The 25,572-nt window shown below is 36.2% G+C and overlaps 1 protein-coding gene across 2 annotated transcripts in view; it reads left to right on the top strand.

Annotated features, from left to right (window-relative positions):
- Positions 1-1,074: 1,074 nt before the first annotated feature.
- Positions 1,075-25,572, top strand: part of AHI1 (Abelson helper integration site 1) — a 92,883-nt gene continuing 68,385 nt past the window's right edge. For both annotated transcript variants that reach the window (XM_032185281.1, XM_032185282.1), the window contains exons 1-14: positions 1,075-1,126; positions 3,760-3,865; positions 4,694-4,765; positions 5,593-5,714; positions 11,820-12,430; positions 12,961-13,115; positions 14,121-14,334; positions 15,145-15,337; positions 16,674-16,769; positions 18,304-18,489; positions 19,045-19,200; positions 21,037-21,169; positions 22,121-22,244; positions 24,408-24,637. In XM_032185281.1, coding sequence (XP_032041172.1) covers positions 4,756-4,765; positions 5,593-5,714; positions 11,820-12,430; positions 12,961-13,115; positions 14,121-14,334; positions 15,145-15,337; positions 16,674-16,769; positions 18,304-18,489; positions 19,045-19,200; positions 21,037-21,169; positions 22,121-22,244; positions 24,408-24,637 — 2,230 coding nt within the window. In that variant the 5' untranslated portion in view covers positions 1,075-1,126; positions 3,760-3,865; positions 4,694-4,755. The remainder of the gene's footprint in view (positions 1,127-3,759; positions 3,866-4,693; positions 4,766-5,592; positions 5,715-11,819; positions 12,431-12,960; positions 13,116-14,120; positions 14,335-15,144; positions 15,338-16,673; positions 16,770-18,303; positions 18,490-19,044; positions 19,201-21,036; positions 21,170-22,120; positions 22,245-24,407; positions 24,638-25,572) is intronic.

Below are 25,572 nucleotides of genomic sequence, written 5' to 3'. Positions count from 1 at the left end.
TAAGGTTGGACTGGTGCTTAGGGACATGGTTTAGTGGGTGACATTGGTAGCATGGTGATGGTTGGACTAGATGATCTTGAAGGTCTTTTCTGACCTTAATTATTCAAATACTCTATGGTATCTATCCCAAGCATTAACCCACCTCTAGGTTGTACCAATTGCACATGGGCAGCTGAAAGCTAATTGTACTTGACTTCACTTCTGAACAGGTATGGCCATGTTTGCCCCAAACCTACATGCATTTCTGGGTCTAAAAAGTGACCCTCCCACTGTTTGAAATAACTTGGACATAAACAATTTATTTACTTTTTTATTATTAACAAATTGCAAATGAACAAACAGTTCTTCCTTGACAATAACAATGAATCACTTCTTACTGCTGGAGAACGAACCATTGCGTAAGTTACCCACTACATCCACACAGGAAATTAAAGGTTCTGCAGTGTCTGCACAGCTTCAGACCATCTTTTCCTACTGCTATTTTCAAAGCTGATGTCTGTGCCCTACAGCTCACAGCAAGCAGCTCATAGAGTTCAACTAAGCGCACCCCCCAGGTGCTTCATTCCTCTGTGAGCAGCTTTCATCGCTGGGCGGAGCTCAACAGAGCTACCCCTGACGTTTTTTGAAGTGGATGATGTAAATGGATCTTTGTTACTGAAGCTTTTCACAAGTTTTGCTTTCAAACTTTTAATTTAAAAAAGGGCAAATTCCGAAAAACGCCTGTTCCTCAGCGCTCCGCCTCGGGCCCCGCCTCGCCTCAGCCTACAGCGGGCAGGAACGAACGAGCCACAGGGGGAAGGCACTGCGCATGCGCGTGGGCCCGCCTCGTGCCCCACCCCCCCGCCCGCCGCCGCGGCTTAACGCGCACGCGCACCTTCGTGGCGGGAAACCACCGGTGGCTGCCCTATTTAAACGGGGCCGCGAAGCGCGCGCGTGCGCGCGGCGCAGGCGCAGCGGGCGGGGCGCTGGGCGCACGCGCGCCGTTTCCCTGGCAGCTGGGGTTGTTTTCGGCTGAACCACCTGCGTGGCGCTGCGGGGGGGGGAGGGGAGCGAGGGCGAGACCATTGGAGGAGTGGGGCGGGGGCGGCCGCAGCAGCAGCAGTACCGGTACTGGCGGCAGCGGCACGTGAGTCGGGGCCGGGGGGCGGGGGGAGGGGGGAGCGCTGCGCCCCGCGGCCGTTGGGGCCGGGCCCCGCTGGGGCGGGGGCTCTGCCTGGCGGCCCCCGCTGCGCCTCAGGCGTCCCCGGGGCGCTTACGGGGTGACTGTAATAAAGTTAGATTCAAAGATAGCGCGAACGCCCGTTTCTTAAAGAAAATAAATAAAAATAGATGTTGTAAGGCACGTTTAAAAAATCCCTGATTCGTAAATCCGAGGGGTTCGGCTACCAGGCGGCTGGTTTTATCGAAAGGAATAAAAATAAACAAAGCCTGGTGCTCTGCGCGTTTCCAGCCTCCCTAGGTGGCACTCGCTTGTTGCAGTAGTTAAAAAAATAAATAAATAAAAAATAAAAAGAAAAGTGGTTTTTAGTTCATGGAAATCCTCCAACGTGCAGTTATGTTCTGTCAGCTCAGCTTCCAAAGCGGTCCGAGTGGGGTAGGGAACTTGTCAGTTCCCTGTGTGGGAAATATAAACAGTAAATATAAACAGTGGAAATGGTCTATACTCTGCTTCATTATAACATAAATTGCTTCTGAGATCGTCTAATTGTTATGGTGATTAATAAAAGTCCTTTCCTGAAAGGTGCGGCTCATGACATGCTTTGCATTGAGAACACCTATTTTGCAGATGCGGAATACAGAGACTTACTCTGTCGTAAAACACCGTGAAAATAACAGAAGTTTGATGTAGATTTGTTTAGAAACACGGGAGAGATATTAGAGGAGAAAAAGTTAAATCAGTTTCAGGGAGGTGTCTAGTAATTCCTGGAAGTTTTCATGATTTAGTTTTCCTAGCTATTTCTGTCGCCTGGAATATACCTCTGTTCCCAAATACACATTTTTTGTCATTCCTGGATTGCTTTTTGTTAACTAACATGGAAAAGATCAAATATAGTCAGGCAAAAGTGCATCTTGCCAGTTTAATCTCGATGATAACAGGGTTTATACAGATTGGGGCTCTGTGGTTGCTGAACTCCAGTGTAAGATTAAATCTCTCCTATTTTAAGGTGAGATTAGACTGAGTAAACGCTCTTGTTCTTACCCTGTTGATTAAGGATTTATATTTACACAAGGCTAATAGTTGCTTTAATGCACCATGTCAAATGTCATGTAATTCTAAATTGCAAGTGTATATGAAATAAAAGGATGATCATTATAGGACTTCACCTCATTTTTATTGTTGCAAGAGGATAGATTATTTACCGAATACATAGAGGTAAATAGAAAATGATGCAGTCACTGGTGAACTTGGTGAATCTATGCATTTTACAGAGAGCACTGGTACATATAAGATGAGCCAAGCCTTTGGAAATGTGTTTGTTCCATTACAATCACAAGGATCTTCAAAATTAATTTAGCTGCAGGTTTGTTTGTTTGTTTTTGTGGTATGGTTCATTTATCCTTTGGTTATAAAATTATTTCAGTAGTTGAAACATGTATGCACTTCAGTAGTTGTGCTGTTTTGTTATGCATAACCCCTTACTTTTGTTTTTAAACTTGAGAGCACTTAATCATTTCATTTGTTGTTTGTAATTATTTTTTTTGGAGAGGTGGTTGAAGTCACTGAACTAATCATAACAGAATCTTGTGTGTTCTTGTCATTCACCACGAATGAATAAAGTGATTAAATGTGCTGTTTTTTATCTTGTTTTCAACTCCTTCAAATTACAAATATTTTTTAGCTGATTGTGAATCAACTACTTGAAAAGCAGCACTTAATGACTATTACTTTTAAAATGGTCCTTTTGCATAATAGGCTAAATTTCAAGGGTAGATTTACTTTCAGTAATATTTTCTGTTTTTCATTTCCTGTAAGAATTAGGCATTTGTGTTATTTTTAACAGCTATTGTTCAGTTGTGACAGTAAAGCTTTGCTTTACCAGTCAAAACACTTTTTAGTAAGGGAAAATATTCCTACCCTGTGGGTGAAAGCATGAAATTACACAACAAAACATTTCCTGTGAAGTCACTTCTGGTCATCCTTGTAAATTTCAAACATCCCCAGGCGCTGTTGGATACTTAGTATAAATGCTTTGCTTAGTACACAAAATAAACTAATGACACCTGGAAACTGGCTAAGCAGCACTTCTTTAATCCCAAACCAACCCTTGTGCTTTGCTTTTTTGTTGTTGTTGTTGTTTGTTTTTGTTTGTTTGTTGTTTATTTTTAATTTGGTTTGGTTTTGCAAGCAGGCAGACCAAACTACTGTAAGTAAGAAATATGAAATGACCTGAAAGTTTGTAGCCTGTGGGAGGACAAAGAAGAAGCAAATAACACTGTGAAAGAGAAATGAGAGGGATCTGAGGGTACTGTAGTGCAGATGCTGGGGCACATAAGCATGTACTTGTAAAATACGTTTGCCCAGGAGTGATTTATAGTATTGAGGCAAGTGGTGTGCATGGCCTACTTTCATGCTGTTAAACTTTCCTAGCTCCAAATCAGTGTCCACTTGCCAACTGCCTGTTAATAACAATCTATCATCCATACTAACTCCTAAACCGTATTGCGGGAGTTGTTGGAGGAGTGCTAGCTAGATGGGTTGCACCAAGGCTGTGCCAAGGCTGATTTAACAATATTTACTGGTATGTCTTAATTTACTAGGACTGGTGTAGTCTGGGTATCCGGTGAATGTGCGAGTGGCGTCTAACAGAAGGTGTTCTGCAGGGAGGACTTGGAGCTGCTGCCTGATGTGCTGTTGGAAGGGCAGGTGGGTATGGTAGTGTGCTGCATGGAAGGCTCAGGGGAACATAACATATTCATAGAAAGCTAGGTTTCATTAGTTCCACTGTTTACAAAACAGCTTTTTCTGTTAAAGTTTTTTTGTGAAACATTATGATTTTTTTTTTGATGAAAAGATAAAGCTGTGTAATAGTTTTATTTGCCTTCCAGCTTTGGTTTGAATTACATTTGTAAGATTTTCTTCACAACCAGGAGGGCCTAACATTTTTTCTTTAAAGGAATGAGTTTCATGTGATTGCTTGTCTGCTTTATGTAAAATACAACTGCTTTATGTAAATTTAAATATTTAGGGATTTGCAATAAAGTTAGGTTAGCTGGCAGCTATGAACCTTTTCATGGTAGGCTATCACTTGGCTAAAATGTGACTTCGTTCATGATGCTATCAGACAGGAAACTGATTAGAAAAGCTTCAATATAAATGGCTGCATGGTTCACTATTTAAATACGCTGTACAGTTGTTATTATTTTTGTGTTTGTGGTGTTGCTGTTTGATTTTTTAAGATTGGAGAACTGCAGTACTGAAATATTGGCTATTATCTAGAAAAATACCTATTTTTATTGCCATAGCAGTTTAGCAGTTCTTTTACTTGCTCTCAGGTAATTAAGTTTCTCATATGCTGAGAATTCTGATCTGAGATCTGAGAGAACTTCTCATAATTTAGAGAAATACTTATTTCTAGACCATTTGTGTAAAAGGCCTGTACTCATTCTTGATATCAATTAGTGTGCATTCAATTTGTAGCTTCAAGTCTATGGACAAGTTACGTTAATTAAAGTTGTTAATTACTTTAAACAGAATGGTGAATTCTGAGGAAGAAGCAGCTGGTGTGCTGAGCTGCTTTTAACCAAGGACTGAAAATGCCAGCAGGTAAGAACCCTTTGTGTTTCATTTCTAATGTGTATTTTATAGTCAGAATAATATAATATGAGTGAGTTCTGTCCATAAATTTTTTATCTTGCATTGTTTCTATTTTGAGTCCATACTTAGAGCTGATTTTCCAAGCATTGTTTTTGTTACTATTTTTTGTTTTACATGGAGGCTTCTGTAAATGTCTTAGTTACAATGACAAATATGCTATAGCTGAGGATTCAGTAGCCTTTTTTCATGGTGTGACACAATGCCTTTTTAATACTTTCACTGCAGGTTAAGCATTACTTAGGTGGGAGGGCAGAGGGCTAGAACACCTACCACTTCAAGGATTGAGATGCTGGTGATAGCACTGTCATAGAAGTCAGGGGCTATCAGGGCTATAGCTGATTTCAAATCCATGGGCGCTCCTGCCTCTTGCAGGTGGTGCTCTTCTGGCTTCCAGGCTCAGTAAGAGCCCAGAGCTGCCCCTTCTCCTGGGGACAGTTCGTCACCTCCATTGTCAGTGTCATCTGCTTTGGCTGACCCAAGGTTTGCTTGCCACTTGATCTCCATGTGTGTACTGTTCAAAAATCTCCTTTCTTCTTGAAACTGTAAACAGTGCCAGTTTCAGCAACAAGTAGCAGTGTGGCTTGTTTGTACAATGTTGCTGAGTTACCCTCCTGCAGTTTATAGTCAGTGGAAATTTTTAACTGAATACTAAGCAAATTTCTTGGTAAATTTTTCCTGATTAAAATAATTCCTCTCTACTGAAATTGTAAAGCACAATTAGGCAGTCTTATACCGATGGTGATTATTGAATCATAATCCAATTTTCTTTTTTTCAGTTGAAAGTGAGGCAAAGGCAAAAACCAAAGTTCGCTTTGAGGAAATCTTCCGACGTCATGCTGGCCTAACAGACAACAAGAAATCAAAGAAAAAGAAGTTCCACTCTCAAGAGAATATTGTGGTAAGTTTGAACACAGCCAAGCTTTGTTTGGTTGCCTTCCTTAGTGGAAAAAGACCACGAAAATGTATTGTAGAAAGGAGATACAAACATATATATATATATATATATTTAATTATAATTTTTTAAAAGTATAAAGTGTATTTCTGCCTGTATCTTTTGGTTTTGATGTGGCTTTTATTTATTGTTTATGTACCACAAATTGATCCTTGTAATTCAGAGATATGCCAAAATTATTTGGAGTGTAACATTGGTAAAGAGTAAGTGGTGTACACAGGTATGGACTCATTTGAAGTCTGTCAATACTTTTTCTTCCAGTTTTTCGGAAAAGATTTAAGATTTTCAAATTCAGTATTGACTTCAGTGCGAGTTTGAATGATGGACTTCTGGGATCATGGCCATAGCAGTATTTGCTTTTGAGAGTAATAATACATCTGTGAATTGAGAACCAATGAGAGTTTAGGTAATCAACTTCATTACATTCCCTAAAGTTAATGGTATAAGTATCTACAAAAAATATTAAATAACATTTGAAATGTGTTTTTTCATTTTAATCTCTGTAATCAGCATATTTCTACATGTGCTGAACTTTCTTTCTTTACATGTGTATTAAGGAGTTCACCTGTTTTTAAGATATTTGCCTTAGCTTGTGACTTGAAGGTTAGGAATGCATTTATCAACCTGTCTTTATGGTTAGATGACATCTTTGTGGCATATTTTCCATTAAAAATGGAAAAAATGGAGCCTGTGAGATTCCTCTCATTAAAAATGGAGCCTGTGAGATTCCTCTAAATTATGGTTCATGTTGTAACTTTTTTTCTGAGTAGAAAAATAAATGTTTGTGTCTTATATATCCCAATTATTGACTTGTAATGTTTGGAATTTCAAAAGAAAGAAAATTGATTAAAAGGCAAATGTTCCTTTTTTTTTAAATTTTTTTTCCTGTTAGACTTTGTTGTCAATCTCTTTTCTTGCAATTGCATCCATACCACATGTTGGAAGTGAATGTTCATTCTTTTATAGCTTAGTTAAGACATAGAAATGATATTTTCTGGAATATCAAAATTGTACATGTATTTACAATGTAACTACTCTGAATATACTTGTATACAAAACTTAGAGTTATAATACAGAATGCAACTATGTATTACTCTCATATTTTAAGCTTACTTTGGTTTTAAAACTGGTTTTTATTCCTGAAGATTCTCATGTAAAACACTACTGTCTTGGAGTTGGCCAGAAACACTTGCAGTATAGTCATGGTGAGCTGAAGCAAAAGCTGGTGGCACACAAGCAAATTAAGAAGCATTTTTAGTATCAGTGTGAAAGCCTAACTTTATGGTTTTGGTGAAGCTGTAAACTTAAACCTGCCAAAGTACTGAAGCACTAAGAACTTGAGAAGAACCTGTATTGAAATATTGCAAAGACCATTTTGAGTATTTCTTTAATGTCTGGCAAAGATGTAAGAGCTCAGGTTGATATTTTCCATGCTGGTTGCATTCTGGTAGAAATTTCTGTAAAAGCTTCAGCTTTCTTAGTAAGCAATAAATGTGTGTGGGAGAAGAGGAGATGGAGGGGGTTGTTTGGTTCTGTTACAGTTTTGTTCACTTCATGTAACTTAATTGTGTAGTGTTTCATGTCTTGAAATAACATGGAATTTTCAGCAGTGGTTGTCTTTGTGTCACATAATTGCCATAAATGTTTTCCCAGGTTTGACCAGAAACAGGTCATGGCTGAGAGTGTGTTTCCAATGGAAATGTTCCAGGCTGTTGCTTTTGTCCTTACTAAACCTTGCTTTTCTTGAAGTAATAAAACCTCCTGTCATAGGCCACTGTTTCCTTGAAACCTGAGTTTGGAACTGCAGGAGGCTGCTGTGATTTTAAATGTCAGAAGTGAGGGTAAAGAGACCTCTTGCCTGCTATGCTCTGTGTGCCCATTGTCTGGAGAGAAAAGAAGCAGAATGACTGGAAGGGGAAAAGCCATGACAGTAGGGCAGGATGGGTTCCAAGCCACAACTGATAGGTATGAAGGGATAGGAATGGAGATGGAGATGTCAGCTATGGTCAGTGAAAGGTCTGCCTTGTCATTCAGCTTTTGCAGCTGAACTGTTTTTTCTAACTGTTTTTTCAGTTCAAGTGTGTTACGAACAGGTGATTGCTTTTAGTTCTTTTGCCCTTCATTTCAGATGGAGGATCTATGACATGGATATCTATCCATGTCTCCACCTAAGACAATCTGATGCAAATAATGTTTTAATTATTATATTTAATTAAATGGTATGCATAGAAAACGTGGTCTGAATTAAGATCACACAGGCTGTGTCTGAAAAATTAGTTTCAACTACAGTCCTGAAACAGCTTTGTGTTGCTTGCATCTTTTAATGTTCCTGGAATTTGCAGCAGTTTGTGATTGTATTTTCCTTCATTATGAGGAGATTCTGTTTTTTGTTTGTTGGTGTTTTTTTTTGTTCTGAAAAGTAAATTTCCTATAATCAAGTGACTGTGTACTGTATTTTTGTGGACAAATATTTTTGATTGTAGGCATCATAAATAAAAGGTTCTAGTAAATATTTCAAGCAGGATTTTGCAACAACTAGATTTGTTTTAGGAAATAATTCTTGCTTGCCAAAGTTATTTTAGAAACTCTCAAGCAGGTCAGGTATGAGTTTGTTATTGTTTGTTTGGGGTTTCTCAATGAATTCCACTTTATGTGGCTTGTAGTTTAACACCAATAGGTAGCCAGTCACCATACAGATGCTCTCTCACTCCCCCTCCTCAACAGGATGGGGAGAAAAATACAATAGGAGAAAAAAAAAAAGCTTGTGGGTTCAGATGAGGACAAGGAGATAATTCATGAATTACTGTCACAGACAAAACAGACTCAGTTTAGGGAGATTAATGTAATTTATTGCTAACTGATAACAGACTAGAGCAGTGAGAACCAAAAGCAAACTACAAACAACTGCAACCCTCTTTTACTTCCCACCCACCAAGAGGCACAGGGAAATGAGGGCTCCCTAATGTTTTGTCTCCACCGCTCCCTCACAGTCCCTCCCTGCCCCTGCTCCCCGTGGGGTCCCTCCCATGGATGCTGTCCTTCCCGAACTGAGCCTGCGGAGGCTGCCCACAGGCAGCAGCTCTTCAAGAATGGCTCCAATGTGGGTCCGTGACATGGGGTCTGTCAGGAGCAAACTGCTCCAGCATGGGGCCCCCACGGGTGGGCGGCAGCTCCCCACAAACTCCCTGCTCCTGCGTGGGCTCCTCTCCACGGGTTGCAGCTCCGGCCCGGGGCCTGCTCCTGCGGGGGCTCTCCATGGGCTGCAGCCTCCTCCAGGCCACATCCACCTGCTCCACCGGGGGCTCCTCCACCCATGGGGGGGGCTGCAGCGTGGAGATCTGCTCCATGTGGGACCCATGGGCTGCAGGGGGACAGCCTGCTCCACCAGGGGCCTCTCCCTGCACAGCCCGCAGGGGAACTGCTGCTGCCTGCCTGGAGCAGCTCCTGCGCTGACCTGGGGGTCTGCAGGTAGAGCTGGTTCTCCGACATTTTCTCACTCCTCTCTCCTAGCTGCTGTTGTGCAGCAGTTTATTCCCTTCCTTAAATCTGCTCTCTGAGAGGCCCACCTAGCATTGCTCCCTGGCTTGACTCTGGCCAGCAGCATGTCCCTTTTGGAGCTGGCTGGAGTTGGCTCTGATTTGACATGGGGCGGCTGTTGGGCTCTTCTCACAGAGGCCACCTCTGCAGAGTCCCCTCCCCTCACAGAGCCCTCCTGCTACCAAAACCTTGCCATGTAAGCCCAGTACAGGGCTTAATGCATTAATGATAAAAAAAAAAAAAAAAAAGCATAACCTTAGTTATGGTTGCTGATTTTTCTTAACAACTGTTGGTGTGTTTTAACCTAGATTCCAAATGCTCTGCAGTTAAAGCCTATTGGAAGAGGAGGTGGATAATTTATTAACGTTACTTTATTTTTTTCAGGTTTTGCAGAGCTCATTGCTTTAAATACTATTTTCTTTCCCTTACTTCATTCTCTATTTCAAGTTATTTATATGTGTTCTTCCACATAAATCATTGATTTATGAATAAAAAGGATGTTAGTGGTCTATTTCAGAAAAAAAAAAAAAGGCAATGGTAGGTGATGGTACAAGACAGGCCTTTTCATGATTTCATATTGAGATAATTTAAACTATTTTTAGATGTGGGGAGCTAAAAATAAAGACACCTACTGAAAAGTTACATGAATGGGTTTTGATTTTTCTGATATATTTGATAAGTATGCTTAAATTAGGTTCTAGACACTTACTCATTTCACAGAATCAGAGAATGGTTGAGGTTGGAAGGGACCTCTGAAGATCATCACAGCCAACCCCCCTGCAGAGCAGGATCATCTTGCTTCCTAGGCACATTGCCCAGGATCACACTCAGGCGGGTTTTGAATATCTCCAAAGAAGGAGACTCCACAACCTCTCTGGGCAACCTGTTCCAGTGCTCTGTAATCCTCACAGTAAAGAAATGTTTCTCCATAGAACTTCCCGTGTTTCAGTTTGTGCCTGTTGTCTCTTTATATTTTATTAGGATAGTGTTGTTTAATATGTAGACTGAGTAATTCTAGTTAGTGCATTTTACAACTTCCTAGTTTCAGACTTCAGCTGTTAAACTTTTTTTTTGTCATGCTGCTTTTATTTGACGATTTTCCTGTACAAATAATAAACTTCTGTGATTTTTCCCTTCTGTGTTTTTACTCATGTAATTCCAACTTTTTCTTTCTTCTGCTTATTCATTTGTCAATAGTTACAATACTTTCCTTGCTCTCCATGCTATCTCTTTGAATGTCACATGTGAGTAAAAACAAGATAGTAATGAAGGTTTACAGGCTCACATAATTCTGGTTGTACAGTGTGGAGGCAGTTGACTTGCATAATGAGTATACTCTTCCTAGTCACAGAATATTATTCAGAGGCTAGCATTTTAAAGTCACGATCCTCCAAAATGTGATTGCTGCTGCAACTTCACTCTCTGTCCACGTCAAGTATTCTCTTCTCTTCTTGTAAGTTTGTACATTTTGGTGATCATACATTCTTGTACGCATACTATCCCTTTCTAAAAATGTTTGAGACAAATGTGATTTTGTAACTGAGAGAATCCTAGCTCGAAGCAGAAGCTGGCTATGTTTATTGAAGGAAGAAGGTCTCGGCAAAGAAAAGATTCTATACATTCTATGTGTATGTATGCACATTCTTTGTGTTTTAAAGTCCTTTTGTAATGTTTCATATGGAAACTCCAGAGTTGTGTTTTTTTTTTTTTTTTTTTTTTTTTTTTTTTTTTTTTTTAAAGAATACAGTAAATGAACCATGGTGACTTTTAGAAGCTCCATCAAGGAACAGCAATCTGTGCATCAAGCTTTTTATGGATCTGGGCATAAGTTACTTGCTGTGTTGTTTGTAATTATGCTGGTTAGTAAACCAGGAAAAGGCACCTGAAGGAGGAAGGAAAGTTTACTACATGTTCTCTAAAAAACACTAAAAGTAGTCACAAGGAGTACAAAGACAAACGTATTAACTGAGATTAATCTCTGCTAGTTTTACTAGGCTGTTTTTTAGATTATTTGTCATTTAACTAAGATTAACGTGTTTTTTTATCTTTATATATATTGGAATCAGTTTTTTGGTTTTAACTCTTTCTAATATAATTTAATTATCAAAACGTTTGTCTCTAGCTTGTACTTTAAATGTTCTTAAACATTTAAACAAAGGTTTTCATGCTATGCATTTTCTTCGAGGGTTTCATGTTGTAAAGCATTCAGTATACTTATGGAGTGGACTTGTGGATTTTTTTCATGGATGTACATAAGTCATTTAAAAACATAGTGAAAATAAACTGAAGGTGAAGTGCCCAAACAGAATTTTCTGTTTGTTTGTTTTATTTTCAGTGCAAATTATCTTGTCTTTCAATCTCTCACTTCTTAATTTTAAGTAAGAAAACTATTAGACCCTTGATTTCATTTTGCTTTTTGCTTTGTGTAATGTTGCTTAAAAAAAAAAAGTAGCATGTTCATCCTTAGAACGTAATTTTTATTACAAGTATGTTTTATATTCTTTTCCTTCATAGCTTGACACCTTTAGAACTAATATTGATCTAACTAAAGAAAGTGGGAATGATGAAGCAATTATAAACAACACATATAAACCTGAAGAAGAGAGTCCCCGATTTACAAAAAATAAACTGAGAGAGAAAGCATCAATTGCAGAGAAGATAAATAATGATATTGTTAGTGGAGAGGCAAACAAGCAACCAAAGTCTAACAAGAAGAAAAAGAAATCACTGTTACAAGAACAACTTAATGAGGAGGACAATTTATATGAAGCTAAACTGGAGAGTTTTGAAAAAAAGATAAATGATTTTCCAAAGAAAAAAACAAAAAGTAAATCACAAACAGATGTACCTCATCAAGAAGGTGATAGAAAGATTAAAAATTCCTTGACTGAAGTGAGAAATGTAACTGAATTAGAAGAGGAAGAAGAACTAATTCAAGCCTATCAGCTGCATGTGGCTGAGGAAGAGGTAAATGCAATTAAAAAGAAAATAAGAATGAAACTTAAAGAACAGATGTCTGAATTTACCTCCACTGTTCAAAGCCATGAAGCTGCACTGAATGATGAAGTTGACAAAAAGAAGAAAAAGAAAAAAGAAATCACAGGATTTTGTGAAGCTGAAACAAGGTACTATGATAAACTACCTTAAAACAATATGAAAACCTTTGCTGAAAATTCATACACACATAGTATAGTTTATCAGAGAGCTTTTGCCTGTACAATTTTTCTAAATGATGAACAAATGGATAATTCTGTTATGGAAATAATTACTAAATAGTGTTTCATAACGCAGAGAGTAATATTAAAATTTACAGATTTTGTATAACTTTTTAAAAAATATCATTTTATGTCTGTTTTATGTGGAAGCCACTCAACCATTTAGTATGTTCTCTTGGTAATGAGTGATGGCCCCAATCCAGCAAAAAACTATATACTTAGCTTTATTCAAATGAATAGTTCTGCATGCACACAGGAAAGTGTTTGGATTGGAAAAAGACTAATTCCAGGGAGCTGTGTTTGTGTGTATTTTCAAGATACACAGATGATAAGTTAGAGAACTGAAGATGAAGTTTCAGGTGTATTAATGATGTTAACAAACAGTTGTATTCATATTTGCAGTAGATTGCAATTGCTGACAGTAATCCATTACATTTCAGTGCAATGTCCCTTTCTGAGCTACAGCATCACCCAGAAGATAGCAATGAAAATCATTCATTGGAAAGGCAATTTGTATCAGAAGGACAGAATGTGGAGGAAAGCATGGAAAAACAGAAAACAAAAGCAAAGAAGGTTAAAAAGAAAACTAAAAAAGGTATGCCAGCAAAATGTTAGAATGGTGTGCTGCTTTATCTTAGCCTCTGTTTTTGTTTGTGTTTTTTTTTTTAAATATTTTGCATGTAGTACTAATGAAAGTGACTGAGACTGATGTTGAAGTTATTAAAGTTTATTTAGTTGTATTTTTGTGCTTCCAATTCTAATACTTTTTTTTTATTTTTAACAGAAGTTAATTTGATGTATCTATCCAAAATCTTGATAATTCTTTTACCGGAGATAACTTTAGAATTGTGGTTACAAGTGTCTTTTAAGAATAATATTTTATATATCTACCAACTTCACAGTTCATTACTTAAGTGCATATTCTAATTGCCTTTTTGTTATTTCATCACTTTTAACTTCTTATTTACATTGTAAAGGCTGTATCACCACTGTTTTAATGCGGTGCTCAATTTAAACGTAAGAAATACTTTTTCACACAACATATACGAGAGAATTGGAGAACTCATTTCTTCAGATGGTGCAGAGACCAAAATAAGAAATGACTTTTTTTTAAAGGGATGTTACACAAATTCACGAGGAATAGGTCTTTTGATAACTATTAAGCATGGTAGTCTTATTTTAACTTCTAAATCAGGATGTTCTTTAGCCAATGCTTGATAGATACAGGCTTTTTTTTTTTTTTCTCTCTTTAAAAAAGCTATAGCCATAGGCTGTAGTCCAGAGCAGGATACTGAACTGCATGAATTTTAAGTCTTTCTGGCAAAGAACTTCTGTTGATTAAGAGAAAGACCTCTGCCTTTAAATAAAAACGTTTGTTAATAGGAATAGGTTGTATGAGGCATATAATGCATATATACTATGCATTCAATCATTCAAATTTTATTATTTTATTTTAACCTATTAAAAAAAGAACATATGAAGTACTTTACCATTAATTGCTAAAGGAATACAAAGTGTTTTTGTTCCTTTGAACTGCCACTAGCAGAACATAGTAACTTCTGGTGGTTATTGTTTTGTTCTTGTTTGTTACTATTTCTAGAAGATAACACAGGATTTACTGCAGAAAACAATGAGGAAATGAAGGATTCAGAAGTTTCAGTTCAGTCTAAATTTGGTTTTGATGATGATGTTGTATTGGGAGTTTATATCCATCGTTCTGATCGACTTAAAACTGATCTCCTGGTATCTCATCCTATGGTTAAAATTCATATCGTTGATCAAAGAAGTGGCTTATATGTCAAGAAGGATCATAGGTGACTTTTTTTTTTTAATAAACTATCTGTTGTCTGTGATTGTTATAAATGCTTTTTTTTTTAATCTCTAGAAAATGTAATACGGAAATAACCATAGAATGGCTCGGATTGGAAGGGACCTTAAAGATGGGCATCCATGGGCAGGGATGCCACCCACTAGATCAGGTTGCCCAGGGCTTCATGCAACCTGATCTTGAACACCTCCAGGGATGGGGCATCCACAACCTCTCTGGGCAACCTGTTCCACTGCCTCACCTCCCTCCGAGTGAAGAATTTCCTCCTAACTTGTAATCTAAATCTCCCCTCCTTTAGGTTAAAACTCTTCCCCCTTGTCCTGTCATTATCTGATTGAGTAAAGAGTCTCTCCCCATCTTTTTATAAGTCCTCTTTAAGTACTGAAAAGCCACAATGTGGCCACCCCAGAGCATGAAGCTTGCAAGGTCGTTATTGTATTTCTAATTGTATTAGAAATACAATACTGTATTTCTAATCACTTCAGTTGCCTCTTTCCATTCTCATTATCCATACGAATCCCAAAAACAGATTTCAACCCTGCTTATGCATAGTGATCCTGGAAGAGTCTGTGGAATAAAGTTGGTCATAATAATTTGATTGCTAGGGTTTTGCAATTCAGCCTGTTGCATTTCTACGTTCATTTGCCTTAAGCTTTGTATGGCTTTAGATTTTTTTCTCAAACCAAATAAATGGTATCTTGTATTTGTTTTCACTAATTTAAATTACTGTTTTGTTTGAGATTCGTTTTATTTAAGGAATTATAACAATTATAACTGTTTGGAAATTTTCAAACAGTGAGAGGAAAGTTTCATCTTATTATGAAGAAGAACAAATAGAGCACATTCTTCCTATTATGACGCAACCATATGACTTCAGACGGTTTAAATCAACAGTTCCAGAATGGGAGGAGCAAGTAATATTTAATGAGCGCTTTAGTTATTTTATTCAAAATACTGAAGAAAGCCCTCGGGTAATTCTGTTTTTTGAGGTAAGATTAAATATTTAAAATTTTTGCTTGTTATGATTTTGTGTTACATTTGTGTTTCTTCAACAGTATAAATTTAGCTTATTCAGATGTCTTATTTCAGTTATACTGAATTAATAGCAGAGCTTTAAGATACAGCATTAAGTGGAGATATCAAAAAGCAGTATTGGTGATTGCTATTATTTATAAGCTAAAAAACCTGTTCTGTAAGCAGTAAGGGGAAGAAAGCTTTCTTATGAATTCATGAAACTTATGAACTTGAAAAGATTTGTAAGATTGTTCTAGATCAGGCGGGATGGCACCACATAAAGAGGCTATCAGTTTCTTTCCCACATTCTTGAAATTCGAAACAGTTTAAGTATCAGAAACTCAAAAAAGGAGTCTGTCTGCTTGTAGCAACACCTCTTTCCTCTTGTACCAATGAACAAGCTGTTGCCTTGTTTTCCATTAATTTTTTAGACATCTGCTTCTCTCTTATTCTTCATAAATTAATTATTAGTTCACCCCCAATATGATTGTGTTTATAGGAAAGAAATGGAGTATATATTCAATGTAGTTTTCAGCTCAAGTATTACAGTATTTATAAGAATGTATATATCATGTATATTTCATATACATTGTATATACAATATCACCTTATGTTTCTTTGTGTTCTCTGATGCTCATAAATGAACACACTTACAGAATTAAGAGTCCCTGGTTACTTAGCACAAAAGTAATTACAGTTGAATGTAAAGGTTCATCATGGGAATCACATTAACAATGGAGAGCCAAAGTATGACTACACTGGAAGCCTGCTGTTTGATTTCAGTGTAGTTTTTGAAGTTAAAATTTCAAGATAGAATGATATACTGGAAGAATTACAGGAAATATGAGAAGATTGTGGCCTGACCAGAAAAATGAAAAATCTTGTGGGCACAACTGATGAAGTTAGGAAAGGACCTAACCATTTTTGACCAACCATTTTCAGCTAGATTAATTTACAGCTGGTTCTGGCTGTAGGATTTATTATCTATATGTATGATTTGTGAACTACATAGGATTTATGAAAATTACACATGAATTTTTTCTAATGAGACAGAAAGGAAGAAAATATTTTTTTTAAGACCAGATTTATGTTCTTTTTTAAAATACGTCATATATAGTCATCAGGCAAATGCAAAAGGTTCTGTTACTACTAATGGTGTACTTGTGTGGAAGAAGTACTGTTTTTGTACTTGCCTAAAATTGAAATCTCTTTAATTTAATGAATCGTCTCTAGCATATTTTTATCAGTGTTTTCTATTAATACTAAGTATATATTCATCAGAAGTACACTTATTCCTGCTAATGTTTGCAGATCCTTGATTTCCTAAGTATGGATGAAGTGAGAGCCAACTCTGATGCACAAATTCAGGAATGTGGTTTCCGAAAAATCTGTTGGGCATTTCTAAAGGTATTGTAAATATTTCAAGGAAGAAACAAAAAATATAAATATTTCTTATTAAATTATCTAAAAACCTAGCTTTTTATGAAGTAGTGAAACAATTCTGAATATTTCCAGACAACAGAGATGAAAATCAAATTTTTTCTTGCCTGTCTGTTCCCTCTTTTCCCTCTCCTTTCCCCACATAAAATCCATAGGAATACATTTGTCAGAAAAATATTTTTTTCAAAAAAGTATAGGATGTGTAAGAATTTTGCTTATTTATCAAGAGTAGATTTATTTTTTAAAAAATTTCATGAGCTGTCTTTGCAAAGGAAAAAACAAATCTACTGATTTATGTACCTCGGCTGTGCTGTATTGTAATGGCATTTTTATTTGTCTGGTCTTTGGAAAGACTCCCTAACCTGATAATAAAATCACTGTCATTTTTAGATGCAAAGCTTGAAAGGAGATACAGGTAGTTTAGCCCACACATCATGTACCTTTTTCTCCTTTTTAGAGAGACTTGAGTGTGCCAAATTGGACTTGTGAGAGCTAACGAGGTGGTATGTGCTCTAACTTGCCTGAGGATTGTACATTTTGACCTACCCCTTTGGATGGTAGATCTTGACAGTCCACAGCATGAGACATATAGGAGAGGATAAATGCACTGCAAGCTTAGGAGAAAGCACAGGGACCTCCAGGTCATTCTGTACTGATCATCTTCTCGACACTTCCCAACATGAATCTGCAAAAATCAGGGGTGTGGTATTCCCTGTCTGGGTGTATGTCTGGGCATTCAACACAGCCTACTTCTGAGCAAATGGAAGGATGAATTTCAAGCTCATAAATACAAATAAAATTACGACCTGTTCTTCATTACTTATTCTTTATTATATCTATCCTTTCATCTATCAGTCAAAGTAGAAGTTCCTGGATAAACAGTGGTCAATGTTAATGGCAGTAGTAGGTACACAGAAAGAAAAACACAAGCATTAATTTCTGACTTTTTCTAACAGCATGTATTGATTTTTAATCAGTAACAGGAATTCATTTTTCTAACTCTATTTAGATCAATAAAGAGAACTCTTCTCTCGGAAGAGTTAATGCTTTCATGTATCTTCTGTTCTGAGGCCATGAGACAGAAGGGGAAGAAAGTCTGCTCTGAGTCAAAGCCTTACCTATGCCCTTTGCTGTAGAATTCAAACTTACGTGGGTGAGGAGGCAGGAAGAGGCTTTTCGTGGATTTACAGTCATTTGAGATTTGTGTGATTCCAGCAAGTGGTATTTAAAACAAAAAAGTCAGTGGGACTGCAGAGGGCATCCCACCTACTGGATGTTGTCACTGTGCATGTGAAGTATATTTAAGAACTAAGCTTTAATCTTAGTGATTTGATGAAGGGGTTATTTAATACATGCTTATTTCATTATAGCTTTTAGGAATAAGCTTCCCTGATGGGAAGTAGATTATTTCTAATATAGTAAACAACCAGAGGATAAACTCTAAAATTCTATTAATTTTGTGTTAATGTAACACTTCTTTTCTTTTTAATTGCTCTCCCAGCTTGTTGGTGCAAATGGAATTCTAAACATTGATGGAAAACTCCGTCTGCAATTGTATTACCCACCTCCAAAGACCAGGTCACATTCAAATGTTGTTGAGGTTTATGACTGGTGGGCAAGATGTCCTAGAAATCGTTACCCATCAACTTTATATGTAACCATAAGAGGCATAAAACTTCCAGATCATGTGAGTTAATATATTTACAGATACACAGACTTTTCTGTAGGAGTTAGTAACTAACTGGCATGTGTTGATGATGCATCTGTATGCATTCATATAAAAGCTGTACTTACATGTAGGATATGAAATGGTTAGTATGTAACTAGTTATAGCAAGAACTTTGCATCTTAAGATTCATGTTCCAAACTCAGCACTTCACAGCTATCTTTAAAAAACAGACGTTCTCTCCTGTGTGCAACTTTGCATGTTCTGCCATTGACAGAAAACTTTCAGGGCATGTTCTGGAAAACAGGTATTCCTTCTCATTACGAGAAACGCTATTTTGAGTCACGGGGCTTATGCAGGTGTGTAAATTCTGTAAGTGAGAAGGACCATAAGTCACTTAACTCTGAATTGCTTTAAATATTTGCTATGCGATAATCATGTATGAGGTTTCTTCCAGTCTCTTCATTTTTCAGATGTAAAAATGTAATGCATTTAAAGTTAAAAGTACTTTCTGATCTTTTAAGATACACACTGTTCATTTTAAAACATTTTTCCTGATAATTTGTTTGCCTTAAGGTTGCTCCTTCTTTCCGTTCTATGGTGGCTGTTCAGCAGGAACAAAGTAGTGCAACACTGTGTGAGCTCCAGAGAGAGGGATCTAAAAAATCATGTGAAATCACTTCTCCGGAGAAGAAAAAGGAGCAACTTAAATGGACAAGATTGCCTGGACAGGTGAAGTATTTTTCTTTGCTTTTTGAAGAAAAATAGTTTAAAGTTCTACTACCTTTTAATAGTTTTATTTTTATGATGTGTTATGAAGCAAATCATTCACTGAAACATTAAAACAATAACAAGAAAACTACTAAGCAAAATACAAAACACAAGGAACTCGAAATAGTAGCAGAGGCATAACATCTAACCAAATATGGTTGATATAATTATTTTTTCCCAGAACAGTCAGGTGTTCTTAATCTCCAGAATTCTCAAGGATCTGAAAGAGTAGGGCTATTCAGGTAGTGGAAGTAAGACAGTTTCTAGATTTCATCTCAGTTGTACAAGTCCTTTCAAAGGACTTAAATACACCTGAACTTCATTTTATTTCCCAATAACGTTTGCTAATTATAATAGTAAAGAATAGTCGAGTCTGTTTTACAATGCAAATTTTCCTACTACAAATAGCAGGAAACATAAAATGCATATTTATGATAATGTTAATTGCAGAAAATTGCAATTCTGCAAATAACTGTATTCAAAACCAAGTGAAATATAATCCTAAGAATATTTGCTTGACATCCAAAAACAAACAAACAAGGCAGTTCTTTTATTCTTAGACCAGTCCATATACATAATGAAGAACCTTATTAGCAGTGATCATCTCTTTTATGATGTGGTGTCTTGTGAAAGAGTTTCAGTAAGATTATCATGATGCTGCATGTCTTTGCTCCAAAGAATAATAAAGCAGATATTTCTTTTAAAAGAAATAATCACTCCAAATTATTATTTCCTTTATATACATAAAAATGACTCTTATCTTTAAAGCAAAATTACCTTTTTAAAGAACCACAGTATATTTGTATCTGTCTCCAGAGATACAGACTGATAGGTGATGTTATTTTTAAAAATCCTCCATGTAATTATGAATCACTTATGAAATAAATTTTGTGTGAATTGCAGCTTCATGAACTTTAAGAAGTTTGCTCTAAGCTGAAATTTATATTCAACATTTTAATGATTTATTTTAGAGAGGTTAAAAAGCATTAAAACACATGTTCAGTTTCTAAAAAAATGTGTTTACCTTTATTCTCAAGTGAAGAGTGAATACGTAATTATATAATAACCTGATTTATTCATTTATTTTAAATGCATAGGAATCTGTTCATGCACGTTTGTCACTCTTAAAAATCAAGTTTAGGTTAAATTTCTTATAACTACTGTGGATATTTTAATTTCCCTTAATTTTTTAATTTAGTTCTGGAGAAAAAGCCCATAGATAAAACAGAGGAAATATTTTGAGAGAAAAAGATGTTATGCTACCTGTATAATTTTTTGAAATATGTCATTTCCAGTTAGACTCTGGAAAAATAAAAATAAAAAATGGAAAATTCAAATACAGATGAGGAATGATGAAGGCAATTTGGTAGACCAAACTTTTGAGTTTCTGTAGTTACTCTTATGAGTCCATGCCATAACTGTTAAGTTAGTAAAGGTTATGCTTAAACTCCTTAAACAAGTTTGACTTACTAATTTCATAGCTTATATTACTGAGGATAGTCATGATTAAGCATATTTTAAAATGAATGAAATGTTACTTATAGATTTTCTTGGGTTTTAAGGACTTTTTGTCTGTTATAATGTGCAGAAATGAACATACAAAGTAAATGTGATCTAAGTTATGCTGCAGAACTGTGTCTCTTTATAAGGTTGATTTTTTCTTTTAAATTCACTTTGGATATTAATAGCTTTTGAAGATAAGATATTAATAGCATGGCATAGCTGAGAATGTCTTTTTAAGTGTTGATTAGTTGATATTTGTAACTCTGTAATCCTAATTCTTGCCTGAAAAGCTAGGCTTGTCGCATACCAAACAAACATCTGTTTTCACTGCGAGGTGGAGATATGGGCTGTTTCTGTATTCGTTTCTCGCATGATGGGAAGACCCTGGCAGCAGCATGTGCTGGAAGGAATGGATACCCCATTGCTTGTAAGTTAATTTTTTTTCTCTATCATCGAAGTAGTTTGGCATTAAAGGAAAATGTGTATTTTTAATTTTTTCAAGAGGTTTTGTTTTATAGTGTATCTTGTAAATTTTCCGTACATTAAAGACTTGTGGAAATGATCTGTCTGTTATTAGGCCTGGAACTGGCTTTTCATACATGGTAATATATGTACAAGTCAGTGACATGAAATAACAGTATTTCTGCATAGAATCCTAGTGGAAGTACTAAATCAGTTTACATAAAGAACATGTTATCTGATAATAAGGTTTTAGGTGAAATAACTTTTTAAATTCTCACCCCCCACTTCTTTTTCCCCTCTAATCTATCATCACGTCTGGAAAATTGTCATCTCCACACTGGAGGCTGCCGTCTTCCATAGTCCAGTTCAGCTGGAACTACAAATATTCCTTATTACTCAGACTTCGGGATGCTTGTTCACAAGCATCAAACTGCATAGTACTGTTCTGCGTAAGAATTTTTAGATTTACAAAGAGTAGTATTTTAAGTGTACAAAGTAAATGTTTAAATGCAAGGAACTGTAAGTCTAGGTTCCTTTATTGTACATCTGCAGAAAATGATCTCTATCTTAATATTTATCTAACATTGGTCATCTGCAGTCACAGTTTCAGAAATTAAAAAAATAAATAATAATCCTAATGTGGTTCTAATTATGTAAACCTGGCAAGCCCAATCTCTTAAGCATTAAGGCATTTGTGACATCTGTGAACCACTAGATGGAAGTATATGCTTGCTGTTTATGTATACCTAGCAACTATTTGATACTGTTTTCTGAAAATGAGAAGGTAAAGAAAATGAATTGACCTATGCTAGCAAAAACTCAGTATGAGACTAGACTAAACTTTGCACTATTAATTGTGTATAATGGATTGTAAACACTTACAAAAAATTTATTTTCCTATTTGAACTTCCATTAGTGTATGAAATTCCTTCTGGACAGTTCCTGAGAGAATTTTATGGTCACCTTAACATTGTGTATGATCTTTGTTGGTCAAAGGACAATGAATACCTTCTTACTGCATCCTCTGATGGTACTGTCAGGTACGTGTGACAGAAATGTTCTGGCAGACAGCTTCAAAAGTGTGAGAGTGGTGCAATTTTGTGTATATAAATTTGAGAGCAAAGCTTTTGCAAAAAAATGTAGTATCTAAATGTACAGCAGAAAAAAGTGTTACATTTCAAGAAATCACTGAGGCAATTGGAGTATTCTATCCTTAGAGAATTGTCATATTCGGAATACAGTATTAAGCTTGGAAATTTGAACTTGAGGCAGGAAATTTACATTTGCCATGTTGCACATATATAAACTTCTGAGGTTTTGGAGATTTGGTTGAAGTATTTAACTTTAATTACTGTAGTTATAATTTGATATTTCTGAGTCTGAAGGTGAAAACATTTTCCTCAACAATTAAAAACTGTACTTTAGTGCAGTGTTAACATTAAAATTCTAGTCTGTTTGAGATTTCAAAGCAAAACTCAAAATTACAGAAAGAACTTGAAAATATGGCTATGACACTGCAGAATTTTACTACAAGCAACTTCATAGGTTTTCATGGACATTTTTGGGGGTTTTTAAGCTCTTCAGATTCCTATCTGTTGTTTCTGTTGTGCAACTTGGTAATGCTACAGGGAGTTGCATAATTAAAATGCCAGAAGAATTGTTAAACGATACATTGTATATGTGGAGCCTTTTTGCCCCCTCCCCACCTACCTCCTTACCCCTTTTCTGTGTAGGAATAAAGAGAATATTTTGAGTACTTGTTCCATGTTTTTCTTTCTTTTTTTTTGTTTGGATGCATATTAAAGAAGAATTTCTGGTATTAAAGTAAATATTGATTTCAGTCATTTATATTTAAACAGTCCAGCTGTTCCTCAATTCTTGAATTTCTGGCAGCATGACGAAACTAGTCTTCTGCCTTCTTTTCTGTATACTACACAGTCACTGTATGAGTTATTTCCTGTATTTATTGACCGTTGCCATAAGCTCCTTAAAAGTGCCTCAGTTTAGGAAAGGAGTTTCTTCTTTTTTGCTTTCATGTTGGGAACATCTGGCCTGAGAAACATGGTAGAATTAAAGGATGAGGACCAAAAGATACACTGTTGTTGTAAAGTCATAGCTGTTTATTACCTGGATCGTAACTCTCAGACTGAGTTCTAAGGCATCTTAAAGGGAAGTTTGAGAACTTAGGTGAATCCTTCTTTATATAGTGCTTCATATTGGCAGTGCTTCTCCTGAGGATACGCAGGCTTTAGTCCCTCATTATTTCTGAGCAATAAATAAACTTTTCTGTTGTTAAGAGTAAAGCCATTTTAAAAGATAGGTTTGTGACCTTTGCATGGTAAGTTGCAAGTTAAACAGTGTACTCCTAAAGATTGTAATTTTGTAATGTACTTACCTCACAGTAAGCTTAGAATTCTTCAGCAGTCACCAGAAACAAAACCTGAAAGGATAGGATAGCACTCAATTAAATTCTGTTTTAACTGTGCTTTCTGAAAATGCTACCCACTTGTATTTTATGGTTAAGGTACTATTCCATTCTTTAACCTCATCTTGGGAGAAGGCTCAATATAGGTGTGCACACACACAAAAAAAAATCCTAAGAAAGAATCCTAAGAAATCTTACAGCTGTAAGGATAGGAAATAAATCCATAGTAAAAACTGAGTTTATGTGAAGAAAGTGTCCTTGAGAATCATGATCATTATGGTGTGGTAAGTAATTGTTGTTTTTAAAATTTTCTAGAGTTCTAGTTATATTTAGTGGTCCTGAATATTTGTTTGTGGGTTGTTTTGTTGTTTTTTTTTTGGCGTTTGGTTGCTTGTTTTTTTTGTGTTTTTTTTTGGTTATTCTACTTTTTTTCCCCATTAACGTTAAAACATCTAAAATAATGTGTTTATAATTCTTGAAAGAAAAAGAAACCAAAGTATTCCATGCATTGCATTGTGTATTCAAAAATGTGCAAAATATCCATTAAATGATTGTGTAGTCATGAAGTTACCTGGAAGATGGAGTACTTTGTGAGGTATTAAACATATCTTGTTTGAGAAAATGCTATTGAAGTATTAAATATAGGTGGAACAAATTTGTAAGATAAACAAATGCTGTTAAGTATTTGCAAGCATTTCATTTCAGAACCACTAGCAAAAAATATGTTAATTATATGTGTGTCTGATTGCTTTATTCAGTAGATATCCTTTCCTTTTAGAATGTGGAAAATTGAAACACAGGCTGCATCTGCAGTGAGAGTTTTCCCTCATCCTTCATTTGTTTACACTGCAAAGTACCACCCAGTTGCTGAGTCTTTGGTGGTGACAGGATGTTATGACTCTGTAATTAGAATCTGGAATGCAAATGTGAAAGAAATCCATGGGCAACTGCTACAGGAGCTTGATGGTCACAAAAGTTTCATCAACACACTTTGTTTTGATGCAGAAGGTATATACATAGTATTACTTCAGATATTGCTCATTTCAATCGAAGATCAGTTTGAGTGTTACTTGAGCTTCATTTCATAGCAGCAATGTGAAATGTTGCTAAAATAGAATCATTTTAGCAGTGTTAGCAATTAATATATTAGTACTGTGCATTATTTGGTACTATTTTGGGCAAACACAAAGGGATGTGTAGTCCCTGATATCATTGAAGAATAATCAGAAAAGGAAAGCATAGAAAAGACAAGCAAACAAATATATCCAGCAATCATGACAGGGCAAATTTTTTATAGTAGTTTAGTTTGCTTTGTTCCTGTAGCTAGCTGTTGTTAGCTAATGATTTGTTGTATCGCAGCAAAAATTAGCAGAAAATAGAGCACAGAAGCTGCTATTCAGAGGATGCAAATGCATCAGGATGCAGATGGAAAGCCTAATAGCTAGCGTAGAGAGGTAAGTTCGAAAAAGTAAGTTGGGATAAAGAAGTAAGTGGAAGAATTATGTGGTAACTTAAAAGCAGAAGTAGGTATTTGAAACCAGCTTCTAGAGAGCTATCCTAGCACTTCAGAAGATTTCATGATCAGTACATCAGAACAGTAGTGAAGACAGCTTCTCTGTATTGTTCAAAGCTGTCAACTAAATGCAAGGATAGAGGAAAATAAAGTAGCAGTAATTAGATTATGAGAATTTTAATGCTACACTGAAGAAGTGGGAAGGTGGTGAACTGTTCCACTTTCTCTGCTAATGCTGAAAAGTGAGAGAAGGACAGATTAGTTATGACATTGTGAGGAATGTTAGCAGGTAGATTAATAGCTGAAAGTGGGTGTGAGAGATTTACTGACGTACTACTAGATGATGGGAAGAGTTGAAGATAGATGAATGAATAAGATTCTTGAAAGCGTTTGACTTCTGGTATTAGTGACATCATTAGTAGCTTTGTGT

Source organism: Aythya fuligula, chromosome 3, assembly GCF_009819795.1.
Source record: "Aythya fuligula isolate bAytFul2 chromosome 3, bAytFul2.pri, whole genome shotgun sequence".
Lineage (NCBI taxonomy): Eukaryota > Metazoa > Chordata > Aves > Anseriformes > Anatidae > Aythya > Aythya fuligula.
This window is presented reverse-complemented; position numbering and strand designations above follow the sequence as displayed.